Source organism: Eleutherodactylus coqui, chromosome 7 (genome assembly GCF_035609145.1).
Source record: "Eleutherodactylus coqui strain aEleCoq1 chromosome 7, aEleCoq1.hap1, whole genome shotgun sequence".
Classification (NCBI taxonomy): Eukaryota; Metazoa; Chordata; class Amphibia; order Anura; family Eleutherodactylidae; genus Eleutherodactylus; species Eleutherodactylus coqui.
The window spans coordinates 184942766-184962934 of NC_089843.1; the positions used below are offsets into that span (position 1 = coordinate 184942766).

The following is a 20169-nucleotide window of genomic DNA, read 5'->3' on the forward strand; positions in this document are numbered from 1 at the left end:
TAAAAGCCTAGTCTTGGAAGATCTCACAAACTTACATGCGATAGCCAATGGTATGCTGACGGTTATGGCCAGGGCAAAATTCCCAGAACCATTGTCAGATGTTATACTGCTGCAGTGGACCCTGGGTTCCTCCTGGTGCAGGATAACACCTGGTCTTATCTGGCTGGAGTGTGTAGGCAATTTCGTGATGACGAAGGCTATAATGGTATTGACTGACCCTAACATTCCCCAGACCTGAATTTAATTGAGAACCTCTGGACATTCTGTGTCTGTGCATCCAATGCCACCAGGTAGCATCACAAACTGTCCAGGAGCTCACTGATGCTTGTACCAACAAGCCTGAAAGGAGATTTCCCAGGACACATTTCACTGTCTCATCGGGAGCATGCCCAGAAAATGTCACCAGTGCATACAGGCAGATGGGGGCGATATACAGGTAGTCCCCTACTTGCAAATGTTCGAGTTACGAATTTTGAAAGATACGAACAATGTCCTGTACAGTATGATGTAATGCTATGGTATTACATTATACTGTGCAGGGACTGGACAGGCTTCTATCAAGCCTGTCCGGTTAGATCGTAGGACGCTGTGCGGTTGCTAGGCAGCCGGAGGACTTCTGAAAGGCCCTAGGGCTGCCTATGTAGGGCGCTTATCAAGCTGTGCCTTTCAGAAGGCCCCCGACTGCCTAGCAACCGCACAGCATCCTGCAATCTTATTGAGGAGCACTATACAGGACCCCCGAACGTCGTGTGCTGGACGTTTCTTACAGCGGACACCCGGTGGCAGCAGTTCCGACAAGGCGCGCCACTCTCCGGAACCGTTAATGCTTTAAATACCGCTGTCTATTCTGACAGTGGCATTTAAAGTGTTAACAGTTCTGACAAGCGGCGCGGCTCGCCGGAACGGATGCCGGCTGTAAGAAAAGGCTGCACCCGACGTTGTATGGAGCGGGATCCACCCGCGATTCCCTCCATACAACCGTTTGTTCGGGCATACGAACAAATGTACTTGTGAATAGGCTTCTGGAACGGAACCTGTTCACCATCTGTACACTACTGAGTCATATTAGGAGTTGCTGTGATGAAAATCATGCACATTGATTTTGGGGGTGATTTGGAATCCAGACAATTCTCATTCTCAACGAATTACACAATTTATATCAGGAAGGATTTTCAAAAAGGAACTTTTATTTCTCGTCCGTATCATTGGGGGCCACAGCCTACACCATGGGATATAGCCACTGCCCTAGGAGGCGACACTAAGCAAAAAAGTGTTAGCTCCTCCCCCCTGCAGGCACTCAGCTAATTAGTCTTTAGCTTAGTGTCTGCTAGTAGGCAGACGTGGCTATTCACGGGAATCCGGGGAGTCGGGGCTTTTCCCTGGCTCTACTGGCCTCCCGGGGGAGACGCAGGCAGGGGGTGTCTCCACCACTACTGCGGCGTCTTACCCAGTGAAGAAAAAGGGGCCCGACCATGCAATGCGCATCTGAGTTGGTTACCCGCCAGCCATAGGGCTCCCCCTCCCTGGAGTAGCGCACTGTCTGACGGTGACGCATAGGGGGCAGCACTGCTGGAGCGGTCGACGCGCGGACAGGTACACCGTTGGGGTCTCCATACTAGCAGCGGCGGCGGCAGCATTCCTGGCAACGCAGGGTACTTTATGGAGCAGACATCAGGACGGCAGCAGCAGCAGCAGCTCCCCGGGCAGGGGCAGAATCTAGGCAGGTTGCAGGACGCCGGGGAGCTGGCCGGCAGGCCACTTCCGGGCGCGGCACTCCGGGGGGCGGAGCGCCGTCATGGCCAGGAAGTGTCACTTCCGGGTCGCGGGCGTGCTTCCGGGGCAGGCCACGCCGCCTCTGACCGCGGCAAGTTTAAAAGGAGCAGCCAGACGGAGGACTGGCCGCTCTCAGCAGCTAGACACCTCGTTCTGCCTGCACTTCTGAGCCCAGCACTGCGCAGCTCTCAGAGCACACAGCAGCACACAGGCATTCAGACCGTCCAGCCATCCAGCCCTGCAGTTTCCTTTCTGCGACAGAGAAAGCACCCGGACAGCAGCAGCAGCACCTCCAGTCTCGGGCACAAGCAGCCGTAACAGCGCCGCAGCAGTCCCTGCCGCAACACCTGCCGGGTCACCAATGCTGCGAGGCCGTGTGGTGGACCCACGTCGACTCCCGACCGCATCCAAGCGTCAGGACCAGAGGCTCCAGCTGGACCGGGGGAACCGCGAAAACAGCTGCTAGACCGGGTAAGCCCTGCCCAAGGCAGCACTTCGCGGTGTGTTCCCCTCGCCCTCCCCTGTCCCCCCTGCAGGCATTCCTGTAACAGTATGTAGCTTCCCCGCTACCTGGAGGTTGCTTTCATTTGCCATGTCTGACCCTAGATCAGAGGGTTCCAGCCCGGCCAAGGGGAGGGTGAAGCATTACACTTGCACTACTTGCAGCGTTAAGTTTGCTTGCGGTCAAGTCGACACCCGCTGCGCTAGATGTGCCACGACACGCGCAACTCCAGGGACCCCGGTGCCCCCCGCCGCCCCTGTGGAGCCAGGGCCCGAACCCCAATGGGCGAGGTCCCTGGCCGCTGCCGTTTCTGGCTTGGCCACATCCTCTGCGGCGATTTACGCCGGTTGGAGTCCAGCTCAGACGTGTCCTCCTCGGAATATGCACGAGGGAGGGCACGCAAAACAAGGAGGTCCCGTAGCAGCGAGGACACTCCCTGTAGATCGCGCCACACCAGGAGGTCGTCTAGACCCTCCAAGTCCAGACGATCCAGAGACTCTCATGGGTCCAGGGAGTCCGTGCATACTTACCACAGATCAAGGCATTCTTCACGGTCCTGGTACTCTGCGAGACCGGCCCGGGCTCGCCATGATTCCCCTCAAGCATCACGGGCGTTTCAGGACACGGCCCAAACGGCAGGCGAGAGCAGTGGGTCTGAAGACTACGACCACTCCGCGGGCTCGTCGGCTTCGGATCTAGACGAGGAACAGGTGTCGCGCCTAGCCAGTTTAATGGACAGCCTGGTAATATTCGTAAGAGAAACCCTCCAAGTAACGGAGGAACCAGTAGAGACTGCTCCTTCCACGGTGTCGTTTAGACGGCAGAAGAGATCACGACAGGTTTTCCCAGACCATCAGGATTTTTCGGAGGTCCTTAACAAAGAATGGCAGAACCCGGACAAAAAATTTAGGCAACCCGGGAAACTTGGGAAATTACATACCCATTCCCAGGGGGTCGACCCGCCAGTGTCACGACTATCTAGAAGCACAGCATTGCCAACAGCCGAAGTAGCAACTCTGGCTAATCCTCAAGACAGGAAGCTGGATACATTGGCGAAAACAGTGTTTCAAGCCACAGGCACTGCCTTGCAGCCGATTTTTGCGGCCGCATGGGTCAGTAAGGCGTCCATAGCCTGGGCCAAACAGCTACGGAGAGACATTGTAGCAGGCGCTCCACCGAGTGAGTTGCTCGAACTGACAGACAATGTCATACAGGCAAACAAGTTTGTATGCGCAGCAGAACTAGACGCAGCCAAGTTCGTGGCTCGGGCGTCCGCTGCATCGGTCGCGGCAAGGAGAACTCTCTGGCTGAAGAGCTGGTCAGCTGATACAGCATCCAAGATGGCTCTAACAAAGTTGCCATTCGAAGGAAACTGGCTATTTGGACCTAAACTGGATGACATGATAAAAGACGCCACAGGCGGCAAGAGCACGTCATTACCACAAATGCCGGCAAGAAAGGAGAAGGTTCCGTTAAAAAGGAAACCGTTTTTTAGGTCTTTTCGGCGTTTTTCGTCCCGCCCAGGGTCAGGGCAGTGGTCCCAACCTACAAGAACCCCGACGGACGCAAAGAAGGGCCCCTCTTTCAAAACAAGACAAGCGTGGCGATCCCGACCCGGAACATCTAAAACGGCGGGATCAAAGAGCGCGGCATGAGGCGCTGCCCCCACCCAGTGTCACCAGGCTGGGGGGCAGGCTCTCCCAATTTCGGGAGACATGGGGGAGTCGCTTGAGCGGCAAGTGGGTACAGGAGATTGTGACATCCGGGTACGCAATCGAATTCACGACTCTCCCACGGAATTCGTTCTGCAGGTCCAGAGTGCCTACCACCCCAGAAGGAGTAGCAGACCTACAGCAGGCAGTGCAGAATCTTCTGGCACAGGGGGTTGTGAAACCGGTGCCGGGGGCACAGGAGAGGCAAGGGTTCTACTCGAACCTTTTTCTTGTACCCAAAAAGGACGGCAGAGTGAGGCCGGTTCTGGATTTAAGGAGGTTGAATCAATTCATCAGAACAAAACCTTTCCGGATGGAGTCAATCAAGTCCGTGATAACCTCCATGCAGCCGGGGGAATTTCTGTCCTCGATAGATATCAAGGACGCTTATCTCCATATCCCGATTCGGGAAACACATCAAAAATTCCTTCGTTTCGAAACGCAGGGAAGGCATTTTCAATTTACGGCGCTGCCATTCGGCCTGTCTACCTCTCCAAGAGTGTTTATGAAGGTACTAGCAGCAGTGATGGCGCCAATCCATGCGGAGGATATATCGGCCATTCCATACCTAGACGATGTACTAATAAAAGCACCGTCGCGGGACGGCAACATCAGAAGTCTACGCGTCACGATGAAAACTTTAGAAGAATTCGGCTGGATAGGGAACCGCGAAAAGTCATGCCTAATACCAACACAACGCTTGGAGTTTTTAGGCATGATATTCGACACCAGCCAGCATCGGGTCCTACTACCTCAAGCAAAGGTAGACAAGCTCCTGCAGGGTATCCGGTCCCTAATGCAGGGGAAACCGCTAACCATCAGACACTGTATGGCTATCCTGGGCGAGATGGTGGCAGCATTCAAGGCGGTTCCCTTCGCCCAGTTCCGGTCAAGGAGACAACAACACCTGATATTGTCAAGCTGGAACGGGTCCCGACTGACCCTGGAACAGCGAATCCGGATAACCCCTCAAGTCCAAGGGGCGCTGAAGTGGTGGCTGAAACCTGGGAGGCTTAAGGCGGGACGGCCTTTGGGCCCAAGTCGATGGATAGTATTGACGACAGACGCCAGCCTTTCGGGCTGGGGCGGAACACTGGGGGACCAGTCTGTTCAAGGAGTTTGATCTCAAAGAGAAACAAGGCTGCATATAAACATCCTAGAATTGCGGGACATTTACCTGACTCTCCGACACTTCGGGTCCAGCCTCAAGAGGAAAAATGTATGCATCCAGACGGACAACACCACAGCGGTGGCCTATGTCAACCGGCAAGGGGGCACACGGAGCGCGTCAGTAATGAGCGAGGTAGCATGCATACTAACGTGGGCGGAGAAGCATCTGAGCTCGATATCCGCAGTCTACATTCCCGGAGTAGAAAACTGGGTGGCGGATTACCTAAGTCGGGAAAGGATAGATCCCGGCGAATGGGGTCTGCACCCAGAAGTTTTTCGGACGATATGCCTGAAATGGGGCACACCAGACGTGGACCTCATGGCGTCCCGACTAAACTACAAAGTACGCCCATTTGTGACCCGAGCGCGGGATCCACAAGCAGCGGCAACAGACGCACTGACCATTCCGTGGGGGGAATACAAACTTCTATACGTATTTACACCAATCCCTCTCATACCGAGGATCCTAGGGAAAATCAAGCAGGAAGGGCGACCAGCGATATTAATAGCGCCAGACTGGCCAAGAAGAAGCTGGTACGCGACCATCATAGAAATGCTGTCCGACACACCGTGGCAATTTCCGGAGAGCGAAGAGACCTGCTATCCCAAGGGCCTTTGCTAGACCCGTATTCCAGGTCTCTACATTTGACGGCCTGGCCGTTGAGACCGAGGTGTTGAGAAGAAAGGGTTATTCGGAGAAGGTTATTCAGACAATGATACGGGCCAGGAAACCAGCCTCGTTGGCGGTTTATTATAGAGTCTGGAAGCGCTTCTTCACCTGGTGTGAGGAGAGGCGGGTACAACCGATGCAATTTTCGATGGCCAGAATTCTTGCATTCGTACAATCGGGCCTCGAAGTAGGATTAAGGGTAGGCACGCTAAGGGGACAGGTGTCGGCACTAACGGTACTGTTTCAAAAGCCAATCGCAAATAGGATGGCTGTACGTACATTCCTGCAAGGAGTGGCCCATACGATGCCCCCGTTTAAACCCCCAGTCCAAACTTGGGATCTTAATCTCATGTTGGACACTATGACGGACCAGCCGTTTGAGGCGCTGAAGGAGATTTCTATGCGACTACTGACCTGGAAGGGGGTATTCCTCGTCGCTATCACGTCGATTCGTAGGGTCTCGGAGCTGGCAGCCTTGTCTATACAGACGCCATATATGACCTTTCACCAGGACAAAGCGGTACTAAGACCATCACCCGAGTTTCTACCAAAAGTAGTCTGGCAGTTTCACATTAATGAAGAAATTGTCTTGCCTTCTTTTTGTCCAGCACCAGTACACAAAAAGGAAAAAATGCTGCACCATCTGGACGTAGTAAGCTCGCTGAGGATCTATGTGAAAAGAACAAAGGAATTTCGTAAGACCGACACCCTCTTCGTTATTCCGGAAGGGGCACGAAGGGGCTCAGCAGCCTCAAAAGTCACCCTATCGAAATGGATAAGGTCCCTGATAACAGAGGCGTATTGCACCTCAGGACGCACGCCGCCATTTTGGGTTACGGCCCACTCCACACGGGCAGTAGGGGCTTCCTGGGCAGTCCGTCACAGAGCCTCACCCCTTCAGGTGTGTAAGGCAGCCACCTGGAATTCCTTACATACGTTCTCAAAGTTTTATAAGATCCACATAGCTGCATCATCTGACGCCGCTCTTGGCCGGAAGATCTTGCAGGCGGCGGTCGTATGACCGCACGGCCGAACTTTGAATGCCCACCCAATATATTGTTTTCGGGACTGCTTGTAGACGTCCCATGGTCTAGGCTGTGGCCCCCAATGATACGGACGAGAAACAGATATTTTTGGTATAACTTACCGTAAAATCTCTTTCTCGTCACGTTCATTGGGGGCCACAGCACCCACCCCTTGTTATTTAAGCGGTTGCTGGAACTTTCTGTTCTTCGGTCATTGTTTGGCAGAAAATGACGCCAAAAATATGTATTTTGGTATGTATAAAACATAGTATGTATAATTTTACTCCCACTGGCTTCCTGCTGCTTGCAGACAGACTAATTAGCTGAGTGCCTGCAGGGGGAATATAGCCAGGGGGGAGGAGCTAACACTTTTTTGCTTAGTGTCGCCTCCTAGGGCAGTGGCTATATCCCATGGTCTAGGCTGTGGCCCCCAATGAACGTGACGAGAAAGAGATTTTACGGTAAGTTATACCAAAAATATCTGTTTTCTCATCTAGATCAGATGTGTGATTTAAATAAATTAAGAGAGAGTATTTATATTATATGTAGTTACACAGATCCGATGAACAGGAAATTCCCCCTCCTCTCAGGGAACGTGCGTCAGGGAGCTTCTTTTGTCTGCTGGGTCAGGTGACCTCAGTTTTACCAGGTCCTTCAACATTTATTTTACAGTGGAATGCCTAAGTTAAATTAACTATTTAGTTCCCTATCCTAACTCCATCTTATTAAACGAAATCCAGCATCACTGCCCCCTGCTAAATGAGCTGTAGCTAGGACAGGTGCTGTTGACTTGCAGTTAAGTGTGTATGTATGTGTAATATACTTAACGTATTACATTTTTTAAACTTATCAATTTCTTTTGTTTACACCACAGACTACAGTTACAGCGTCGGATGCCAGTACTACAGCAGCTTCCAAAAATAGTGATTATGAAGAGAAAATGGCAAGTTTGCTGCAGGAGCTTAGCTCATTAAAGGTTTGTCAGTCACATTAACTTCCTTGATATCTTTAACATTTAATATGAATTCCACTGAAATATTTGATTTAGAACTAAATACTGCAAAGTCAGAAGCTTTAAATATAAACCTACATCAAAGAGTTATTAAGCTTCTTCAGTTAAACTTTGATTTTTAAGTGGCGGCCTGTTAATGTGCCTTACCTCGAGGTGTATATGACTGCCCCTGTATTAATTCTCTAAAGGGCTAATTACCCTCCCTCCTTTAAAACGATCCAACAGGATTTACAATGGTGGTCTAATCTAATAATTTCATGGTTGGGTCATATAGTTACTATTAAAATGAATGTTTTACTTTGCCTGCTTTATTCCTTTTGAACTTGCCCAATTAAGGTCCCTATTAAAACCTTATAAAGTCTTCAGTCAATGATTATTAGAATTAGTTTGGGGTTCGAGAGGAAGGCTGGTAGGAGCTGAGACAATATATGCTTTACGTACTCAAGGGGGCTTGTGTATGTCACAAATGAGGACCTGTATGGGAATACCCCTTTAAGGCTCAAAATAAGTCTATCTTGTAGGGGTTAAATGATATGATTGTGTCACTGATCACATTGAAACCTTGTGATTTATATTATTTCTTTCCGATGTATAGCGAGATTCTAGAGGACTATTGCACGTTGCCTTTTATAGACAGAGTATAGTGAGAAAACACTATTGTTAGACGTACAATTACTAGAATCAGTAATCACCTTCTTTGTTTTGTACTTTAGGATGAACTTAAAGCACTATCTGAGGAGAAGTCGTCTTTAAAGCGGGAACTAGATTCTGCGCACAGTACAGCAGCCATTTTACAAGATGAGAAACATAAACTATTACAAGAGGTGGCTGAATCCAAGAAGGAACAAGACGATCTTCTAATACTTCTGGCCGATCAAGACCAAAAAATCCTTGGTCTGAAGAATAAACTGAAAGAACTGGGAGAACAGGTTAGGCAACTTCAGGTTAAAGAAAAGTCAGCAGAGTAGTGCTGCAAGTTACATAGTGGCTGCCAATGATTACTGAGGTGTCTGTGAGCACTGAATGTGTTACCTGCAAGCATGTACCAAAGTGTTCCTATTGTTCCAGCTCATCAACTTCATGGGCAGAAGTAACTAAAGGAAAGAAAAGAACCGCAGACCATGCCGCGAGTCTGAGATGTTCTATATCTGACTATTATTAACTGCTGCTCTGTTTAGTATGGGGAAAGTTTTATCTATTTGGGCACTAACTTTTTTTTTTTTTTTCTTAGTAACAATCATATGGTGGACCAAATGGAGCGACATTAGCTTATTTTTTTTTCTTTTGAAGGGCTTCATATGATAGAATCAGTTAGGCAAATGCACCATTCCACTGGCTGTGTCCATACAAAGTTGGTTTTTAGTAATCCTCTGCTTAACAGCATACTTGGGCCAGATGTTGTCTGAATTACTTACCAACTTTCCCAGTATATGGAAGAAAGATCCAAATCTGTTTTTGTGGTACGGTTGTGGGCATTACAACACTATGAAGTTCTGAATGATGTAGCAAGATTAAAATTGCTACCAACACGAGACACTGGCAGTTGAGATGCAAGCCTAAGGTTAGTTAGAATAGTGGGTACTACTTTCAGTTGACCTCTACTCCAAACAATGTCACGTAACGAACAGTTCAGCATCACAGGGGGTACACTGACTTTCAGGGCCTGCACCCACTATTCTGACTTTCTTTGCACATCTTCTAGACGCCTGTAACTAAAATACCACTCGCATGACAGCAGCCCTTCACGTTGTGAAAGTCCATAAAAGGATAAAGCATGTTCCAGGTTTTTTTTTTTTCTCTAACTGCAAATTTTTGCTTCTCCTTCCATAATGACCAGTTTAGTTCATTAGTGACCACTTTTCAGTAATTTTATGCATGTGTTGGCTTAATGGTCCTAGCTTCTTTATGTGTTGTGTATGTATATGTGTGTTGGTGGTGTGTGTTTATGTAATGGTTATCCAGCCAGCAGGATTCCATTGTCTCTTCCTGGCAGAGTACATAATGAGTAAACCATGTACTTTATGTACGCAAGGCAAACAAAACCCATCCTGCAGCGGCTCAAAATTCCATTCAAATGGAACAAATTTTAAGCACTGAAGTAATGGTTTTTATGCCAGCTAAAGACCAGCGCTAAACAACAATTGAACAAATAGTGCACGACTGCCCGTGTTTACACATAACGATTATCACTCACTTTTGGCCATTTGAGCGATAATCCTTGCGTGTTAATGGGCCTTAAGAATGCAAAAACCATACTATATTGTGCATATATAATTTCTTTAACATATGTGCCCCCACGAGGTCATAAAAGACCTCTGTGGGACATTCATTCATTTATTTTGCTACTTTCTTCTGTAACTGGCACATTCATGGGAGCCCCCTGTGATAAGTCACTGGCCGAGGGCATCCAGTGCAGGGCCCAATAGAGACCACAACATTACCCCTGTCTTTAACCACTACACAGTCCTCGTTGAGCGCTATGTAAGCTGCGAAATAGATGGCATAAGAATTTATAGAACTTATAAACTTTTAGCTTTTTCTCGGGTGCACCAGCACTGCTTCTTCTAGGTTGCACCAGCTGTAAACTCCTTCTATACATTTACAGTGGCACTTATTAAAGCCCTGTATACCATACATTTATGACACCTGGTCCTGAACATTTTATAATAAAAAAAAAACCTTTAAGAAGAAATAATGAAAATAAATGATCCTAATGCTACTTCTCCCTTCTTTTTAGGTGGAGGATGAAGACGATTTGGAATCTGGAGATGCAGGTGATGAAGATGATCTGGATGATGAGGACAGCAGAGACGACGACATGTAGAAATATTCAGTGTGCAAACAGATATCCAGATTTTTTCTTTTTCCTTTTTTTATTACAGTAATAACTCCAGTAATTTTCCTAATTAAACGTATAGTACGTTTTGAAGGCAATGTGAAGTTGTAAACCAGAGTTATTTTGGTTCTAGAGCGGTTGCCATATTCAATATAGTTCACACATCTCCGAGCCTTTCTTCGATTTACGAATATGGCTTGAAAATGTGGTCTTTTATTTCTCTGCCAGTGTTACGTTGCACCTTATTCTTTGTGGTGCTCCCCGTTTCCTAGCCAAGTGCAAAACATTGCTATGCAGTGTCCAATGACCCCCCAGACCTTGTGCATCTAGTTGACTGTGCTGAAACTTGCTGCTACGGCGTCTTCACAGGAAACATTGAAAAGTTTTCTCTCTTAATATAGAGATTGGAATAGTGAGCAATGGGGTGGATTGTTCCTTCCTCCCCCTTGTAACTCTAGAGTGTTTTGATACAAGTGTAGTAGATCTGGACATGTAAATCTAGTGCCTTCACACCTGAAACAGCTGCGTTCCTCAATGGTCATATCCTATTTTGCATAACCCGTGGAGGCATTAATATTTGTAGTTCTGCTAGATCCTTGTTTCTTTTATTTGCACGAAAATGTCTTTTTTTTTTTTTTTTAAACGGAGGGAGGGTTGCTTAAAACACTCAACACCCTGATAAATATTTTCAGACTTGTTGCCATTGCCACTAGTTCACTGTAGCGGTAAAGTCAGACAGAACTCTATAATTTATTGGCTTACAGTTAGGCCATAGAGATTTAGCCACAGAATGATGTTTTAAAAGAGTGAAAATATGAATTACATTAATTTCATGTTTTACAAATAAAATTATGCATTTACTTATCAATGTTTGTAATTATTGCGTATTTCAATATATGATGGACATTTTGCTTGTTAGTAAAGTTCTGGAAAACTCCTTTAAGCTGATGACCTATCCTTTAAAATAGGTTCTTAATAGTTAATTGGCGGGGGTCCGTCTCTCTCGACCCTCAGCAATCAGCTGTTCTTGGCCCTGCTATCAGTGCTGATGGCTCGGGTTGGTAATTACAGGCACAGCTTCAACTGACTTCAACGGGAGCTTTAACTGCAATTACCAACCTGGCTGCTGCAATGTAGACGGAGCTGTCAGCTTCTGGTTCTGTCCTCAATGACAGCTGGTCCCATATCAGCTGCTCGCCATAGATCCAAGTGTTGGACCCCCACCAATTAACTTATTAAGGACCTATCCTGAGGATAGGTCATTGGTAATAAAGTCTCGTGAAAACCCCTTTAATATCTTATGCCCCACAATGCACTACACTCCATTTTGTGTTTACATTTATATCCATAAGGAGAAAGAAAACATGCAGTTCAAAAACACATCAGACCCATGAAAAATGTTGTTTATAATTACTATATTTTTTAGACTACAAGAACATTTTTTTGCAAGAAAAAAATGATGCCAAAAAATTCCTGCCTCTTACTAGTCAAAGTTAAGATACTCCAACCGCTCGCTTAACCATCAGATCCCTCGCTGAACTAGGCGGCTTCACACCGCTCTCTCTTCCTGCCCAGCACCAACATAGCCAAAATGGAAAATTATTCTCGACTTTTAACTGTTCATCAAATGTCCATGAAGAATTTGTTCAGTATATTTGTGTCTGGGACACTTTTATTAACCATTTGGTGTTTTAGGAGTAGTTTTTTTTCTGTTATATTTGACTATCTTAAAGCGGTTACTCTTAACTATAAAGATTATTTTTAATCGGCCCATAATTCTAAACCCTTTTTGTACTTGCACTTGTTACAAAATGTTTATATTCCGAGATATTCCAGAACTGATGTTAGAACATGTTATGCTTCTGAAGCAGCCACTCACTACACCAGAGATCCCTCCACATATCCAGTGAATCAGAGACTGAAGCAAGACTTAAAGGGATTTTCCCACTACTTAAAATTGCTCCACAGCCACTCTGTCCTTCCTGGTTGTTGCTGACCAGAACATGTGACTTCTGCAGCCAATCATTGGCTAAAGAAGGTCAGTGATTGGCTGCAGCAGGACAGAAAAAAAATGTAATAAGACTAATTACAAAAAATGTTTGAGCTGCATTAAACTATCAACAATAATTTTTGTGGGACATCTCAATTAACATCTAATGTACAGTAACCTCCAGGATTTTGGAAACGTCCCCTTAAAAATGTAAAGTTTGGAAAGAAATAGTCCACATTATTGATACTTGAAAAGGGTTTGAAAAAGGCCCCACAGAGGGCTGAAACGCGTTGCAATAAAATTCCACCTAATGGTGTAGAAATATACACCCTATTTTTTCCTTCATCCGGTGAAGCGCTATACTGGATATTTTTGCTTTGAAGTTCCACATTATTGATACTTTGGGATGCATGTGTTTTTATTGAAGTAAATCTGCCAACTAATTCTTAGATACATTCTCAGCATGTGGTGCATCAACTTTACAAGTTGTTTGTTCGGGATATGTGTCCGTTCTTGATGAAGAACCTCCCAGAGATCTTTCTGACTAGTGATCTGCTGTCTGAAACATGGGGTGTTTCCAAACTTCTGGAGGGTACTGTAGATTTTAATTGTGAAATATAGTAAAAATGTAAATCAGAAGTAGAATCTCCTTTTAAGAGGACATAGTTTCCAACTGTAGTGTTTTTGTTTGTTTTTTATTAAATCCCTTTTTATTGAGATTTTTGATTTACATTTTCAACAGAGTTGCAGACATTTAGATTTTCAAACCAGTTTCTAACAGTATTGCATTTATATCATTAACGTATTCAATACTTGGACTTAGTACCTGCCACTAGAGGGTGCTTATGGAACACTTTTCATTGCATTCAGTGCTTATTGCATACTATTCATCATTGCATTCAATATATGAGTATACAGAGAGCTTCTATGCCTCCTTTACTGTAGGGATGCACAACCTGTGGCCCACAATGCCATTCTCTCACTCTTTGTAGTTTCTATGTCCGAGAGAGTGATACAATGCGTAAACAGGGAAGTGCAAGTACTAATGGTCCGCTGTGTGGCCATATGAAGAGAATGACGTCCCTTAACCCCCTGTTTAGCACTTCAGAATGGAGTAGATGAAGTGGAGAAGCGGACTTTGAATGCAGTTATGTCTATTTTAGGCCCAATGTCTACGGGCGGGTTTGATTTGCGGAATCCACGTGGGACATAGGCAAGCATAGGCGTCCGCAAATTAATTAAAGCATATGGATTTGTTTTGCGGACCTTTTGGTCCGGAAAACAAATTGCAGCATGCTTCATTTCGGTGAGGTTCCCGCAGGGACGGCTTCCATTAAAGTCAATGGAAGCCGGACGGTTCACGAATCCCGCGAGAAAGCAGAAGATTTTAAAAAAAAAATCTGTACTGTGTATGTCTGACAGCGAGCCGTGCGGGCCATCCGCAGTACAGATGTCCCGGCAGAAGAGAAGTCTGCGCGGACGCCGCCACCTGCCCGTACATGTATGCACGGTCCACAGCCGCAAGTAGGGTGGAATGCCGCTGCGGTCTCTCACACTCGAAATTCGACCCGCCCGTGGAAATGAGGCCATAGTTTACAAGATATATAAAAATTTTACACTGTTCCTGCAACTCCCATATACTACACTGGAGAGCGTTGTATGCCTGGCCGCCTGCTCTCTGGAGTGCCAAATGGAATAATTTGGGACCCAATTCACCCTGAAGGTGGCAGTCTGTGAAACCCAAACCTATTGGACATGTTATATACTTTTTTATGATGTAAATGTCTCAGATGGCAGTACCTCAGTAAGTTTTAGGTAAGTATTATGCGCACAGTTTTTTGACGTGTAATACGCAGTACCAGTCTCCCACGCACTTTAACTGTCCGAATAACGCACATGCAAAAATTACGTGCACATGAAGATAGTGTGTGGGGTTTGTCGGCACGCAGCAAGTATGCATGTCATTGTGTACTTGCATGCCAGAGAGAAGCGCATTACGCCCGTGTGATAGAGGACTTATTGTCGCCCCTAGGAGTGGTTCAGTCTGACATGATGGCCCTTGTTCTAAAGAAGGTTGTACATCCCTAGCCTATTGATTACTGAAGGCAGCTAGTTTGTGGATCTATGTCTATGCAGTCGATTCGGAGCTCCTAATTGTCTCCTCTTGTGAAGTCGTCATTGGCTTGTGTAGTAAGGTTCTCTACGGTATCTCTGAAGGATGACGTCATTTGTTGAGTATCCGCAGCAGTTGTCACCGGGACGGTAGGTCTTTGTTGCGAAGGCTGGACTGCCGTCACTGATGCATTTGGTGTTTTGGTGGTGGTTCTCTGAAAACACAAAGTAGATCAGCTGAAGTATAGAACATGCAGCTATTTTTTGAATTCTTTAGCAATGATCTGAACATATTGGTTATATTATCTCACGGGAGAGAAACATATTGGGTAATTTTGCATAAACTGCCATGATGGTTGAATACTTACACATTTGGGGTAATTCCATGGATAATGAGGACTATACTGGAAGAGACAATACAGGTGATTTTGTTATTGTGCAATTTTAGTATTTAAAGTTCCCACCTGTTCATAGCTGTAAGTATCTCCAACCTTCCCTAATCAGATTGTAAAATGAGATCAGTAAAATCTTATACCTTCTTGTGAGAAAATTTGATTCCAGGTCTTGGGAAATGTCCAGGTCTATGTTTTGAAGAAGATTTTCGCCTCTAAAATAAGCAAAAAAAACCTGAATGATGCAAAAATATTAGCTCGTAGCTCTTCTATCTGAATGATTTAAAGGTTATTTGCACTTTTGCGGCAAAAACATTTCTTTGTACTGCTGAAATGCCTCCTTGTTCGTACTGTTAAAAAATAAATACCTTATATTGCTGCCCTTGATAGACACAACCCCCCGCAGGTATTTCTTATAACTACAGCTGTTTTAACACGGTATCCTTTGGTTTTCTATAATCCAGTGAGAATCTGAACAATAATTGTTCATTGTAAATGCATGCACCAACTGAACAACGAGCAAGAAGTTTTGCACTTATCAGTCATCAATCAGTTTCTGCATGCAGAAAAGTGAGCCACATATTGTTCCATGTAAATAGGCGGCAGTTCATTCATGAACAAATGCCTGTTTACTGTGAAGCAGGGGGAAGAAGACCAATCCCCAACTTGCTCTGCCTCTATTCAGTCAGCAATGCTTGTTCCTGTGTAAAGTCATAGGAACGCTTATCGTTTGGACAACTGATGGGCATCTGTTAACCGACAGACCGTCCCGTGTAAAAGCACCCTTACAGTCTATCTATAGCGGATCATGTACTTTTAACCCCTTGAGTGGTAGGTTTCCTACCACCCTGTCGTGTCCACCAGGGCAGGTTTTTTAAAATGGTCTAATCATTGAATTTCAACTAATTTTGCAGTTGCGTCTCAAGAGCCATAACTTTTTTTTCATTTTTCCATTGAAATGGCCATATGAGGGCTTGTTTTTTGCGGGACAAGTTGTGATTTTTTTAAACGGGGGAGGAAAAAAAGAAATGGGGAAAAAAAGAAAAAAAGGCGCCATGTCATTAAGGGGTTAAATAGTGTATTAACTTCCTTCTCTGGGTCATTACGACGCATGGATACCACATGTGTGATTGTATTTTTGATTTTTTACAAAGTGAAGGGAGACCAGTGTTTTTATTTATTTATTTATTTATTTATTTTTCCTTTTTTTTTTTTTAATTTATTTATTTTTTTGTCCCTTTAGGGGACTTCCACAGGGACCCATCAGGACCCCCTGATCACATTCCGGGGGTCTGATGGTGACAGCCCTTTACATGCTGCGGTGACAGCCCTTTACATGCTGCAGTGACAGCCCTTTACATGCTGCAGTCACATAGACTGCCGCATGTAAAGGGTTAACACAGCAGAGATCGGAGGTTTTCTCTGATCTCTACTGTAAGAGCTAGTACCTAGCTGTCCTCTGACCGCCAAGCACCAGCTCTCCCTGCCACAGAGACCATCGGCTTGCTTCTGACAAGCCGATGGTCTCTATGGCAACCTGTAAACAAAGCAGGAGATTGCCGGCATATCGGCAATATCTTCTGCTGGTTTTTCAAAGCCCTTGCTTTGTTCTCTGTGGGACTGTGCAGGCAGAGCACAATGCCACAGCTTGTGGCATTGTGCTCTGCAGCTCCCATAGTGATACATAGCCCGGAAATCTTCCGGGCTATGTCGCTATGAGCAGTGGAGCCCGTCCCGGAAAATTTCCGGGCGTGCCACTCAAGGGGTTAAATATATGTTGGATAAATGTTTGTTTGGCTGACAGCATTTCTGCACAATCGAGTCTGCATATGTTCCCTATAGTAACATAGTATGTTAGGCTGAATGAAGACCATATCCATCATTCCTTGTTGAGCCAGAGGAAGGCAAAAACAACCCCAAGGAGGCAGATGCCAATTTGGATCATTTAGAGGAAAGAATTTCTTCCCAACTTCATAATGGCAGTCAGAATATATAGGAAGCGAAGAATAGCTTATCTCCTTTGGGAACAAAAGGATTGGGCATGTTGAAATCCAACTGCCTGATCTTTGTTTCCCCACATTTGTTGTCGGAGGAGATTCATGAATTCATGAATGGGTGAGTGAGTGCTGTCTCTGATTGGCTGAGGGCTGTGACCAATCAGAGGCAGCCCATTCAGCAGGCGGGGATTTTAAATCCCCGCCTGCTGAATACTTCAGAAAGCAGTTCAGGAGAAGAGAGGGCTGGACGCGGCTGATCTCTGGCAGCTGCAAAAAGGTGAGTTTATATATTTTTTTTATTTTTTACACTTTATTGGATGCTTTTCAGGGAAGGGCTTATATTTGAAGCCCTTCCCTGAAAATTAATACAGTGCTTGCTGGCAGCCCATTGCTTTCATTGGAGCCGGCTGTATTGCCGGCTCCATTGAATTCAATGGGAGAACATCGTTCTCCTCTGTCACAGCTGTGACAGAGGAGAACGATCTTTAGTATATGTTCTCAATGGGGTCGACGCTGCTGCCGCCGGCCCCATTGAGCGCATATAGAAGAACAACGATTTGCGTAGAATGCAGTTACAATTAAAAAACGGACATGTGACCGATCCCATTGCAAAGCATTGGGTATATATAGACGCAGATCGCAAGCGCATCTGCAAATCGGTCAAAAAAAACACCCGTGTGACTGAGCCCTTAGATCCAAATTTTGACTTGGCCATCCAAGAAGCCTTTTTTCAGCCATTTCTGGTGGGTCTACTTATTTAGGGGTTCACTTTAGGCTATGTCCATTATGGGACAACCCCTTTTAAACACTGGCCAAACTTGATAGTAGTAAACCTCTACATGTTATATAAGATTTATTTACAGTATTGTTTATCTGTGTTATCCTATGAAAAGAACTTACCGGAAAGGAATAAACTGCCACCAAGAGTAGTGCAAAAAACAAAAAATACTTCATCTTGAAATCCTGATAACAACAGAGAAAAATAAGTAACAATGCAGTGAATTGTACACAGTTAGCTACATTAGTCGTTCATTGAGAGTTCCCAGTCAAGATCTTAAAGGGTTTACATTTTCCTAGTAGACTGGGTCAAGTTAAATTAGCATATTCTTTGCAATAGTCAGATGACTCATCCACAATTTAATATCTGAATAAAATTGCACAACTGTTCTTTACACTAGTCTCATAAAAATCTAAGGTTCTTAGCACATATTTTAATATAAACATTTGGGCCCATCTGCCACGTCCAGGCAAATGTTATTGGACGGGTTTCTAGCCCTAAAAGACACCTAATATGGAGCCCAAGTACTATGCATATGAGAGCTCACAAATTGTTGCTCTAGCAATGTTATCAACCTTGATTTATAAACCTCGTACAGTAACAACTAGTCAAAAGTTGTTTAGCCATAAGTTAATTGACTTATTTTTCTCCATGCATTTAATGGCAGCTCCTACTGTCTTCTAATATGTAACATTTTATTTAAAAAAAAGCTCCCACTCTGAAAGGCTTGGCAATAACATTTTTTTGAATGGGTGACTCTATAGATGGAACAATTGCCATCAGCTAAGTTCTTTCTTTGGCAGAACTTCTTTTATTACATCCTAAATAGACTCTCAACTACTTTGAGCCCTATTAGATAAGCTTATGGGCTCAAAGTAGCTGTCCCACTGGGTCCAGGGATGTAAGATTTATACTTGCCTTCCCCACCAGTTCCTCGGTGTCACCGCTTTGAGTGGCGCAAAAGTAGTCCACTCATTATACATTTTAGAATGGGAGGACTACTTAGCGTGTCACTCAATGCACTGCAGCAGCTGGTTTAAGCACTGACACTGGGAGAACGGTGGGTAAGGTAAGTATAAAACTGACATTCTTGGACTTGAGTCAACTAGCTTAGCCTATAGGGCTCAAAGTAGCTGTATTTAACCCTTCCCAATTCAATTTTGGATTTGGGGTTTCCTAGGGGGTTTTCTCTTTCTTTCATTATACAGTGGTGCCCTCTGCTAGCTAGAGTCAGTACTGCAGTATGGGACATGCCGAAGAGGCCCCCGACAACAGAGCTGCCAGTAATATACAGTAAGAATACCCTGTTGGACATCTTCCTGACATAGGAGCTGTACAGCCTTCAATTAGAATGTCTGAAGACGTCAGACAGTGGATTGGAGAGGGTTAACCCCTTAATGCTCTATGATGTACGATTGTGTCATAGAGGAGTATTTGGGGTCCACCCATACTATACGAGTGCTGGCTGTTACTTACAGCTGACACTTGCCCGCAACAGTTCCGCTCTGCAGAGTGGCTGATCGGAGCTGCAAAGCTTGAAATACTACCGTCACTTTTGACAATGGCACTTAAGTGCCTCAATCAGTGTTCAGGGGCCCTGAATGCCCTCCTGTGATGATATTGTGGGGTGCTGTGCAGTTTCCATAGCAGCCTTCTGAAAGCCTTGAGGGTTGCCATAGTAGATTTTCTATCAAGCCATGCCTGTAGTGTGGCTTGACAAGACTGCCTGTCAGATCGCCGTATAGCAGTGATGGCAAACCTATGGTACGTGTGCCAGAGGCAGCACGCAGAGCCCCCTCTACTGGCAAGGGCGCCGTTGGCTGCTCACCAAGGTAGTTAATACCGCCCAGGGTGCTGCAGCTCCCTAGCATGTATTCACTCAGCGGCACTTATCTCAGCTTACACTGTGATGTCAGTGTGCACCTGGGATCCTCCTGCACTGATGTCTCCTCCTTGGTTCCGCGAGAGCACAGGGAGGAGGCTTCTGGATGCACACATTGACATCCACAGCAGTGCTGGGCAGAGGAGTAGCGGCGCTTCTACAAGGAGGAAGTAAGTATATGAGTCTCAAGGGGGTGCTATTACTACTGGGGCTGATATAGGTAAAAAACTACTAGTAAGTGTCCCCTATATTGGCCCAGTAGTAATAGTATTACTGCTGGGGCCACTGTGAGGGTCACTATTACTGCCGAGACCACCG

The 20169-nt window shown here is 45.6% G+C and overlaps 1 protein-coding gene across 4 annotated transcripts in view; it reads left to right on the forward strand.

Moving 5' to 3' along the window:
- The window catches only part of USO1 (USO1 vesicle transport factor), a 73917-nt gene extending 62349 nt beyond the window's left edge, over positions 1-11568 (forward strand). For all 4 annotated transcript variants that reach the window (XM_066574087.1, XM_066574088.1, XM_066574089.1 and 1 more), the window contains 3 exons: positions 7727-7828; positions 8578-8793; positions 10602-11568. In XM_066574087.1, coding sequence (XP_066430184.1) covers positions 7727-7828; positions 8578-8793; positions 10602-10688 — 405 coding nt within the window. In that variant the 3' untranslated portion in view covers positions 10689-11568. The remainder of the gene's footprint in view (positions 1-7726; positions 7829-8577; positions 8794-10601) is intronic.
- Positions 11569-20169: the final 8601 nt, after the last annotated feature.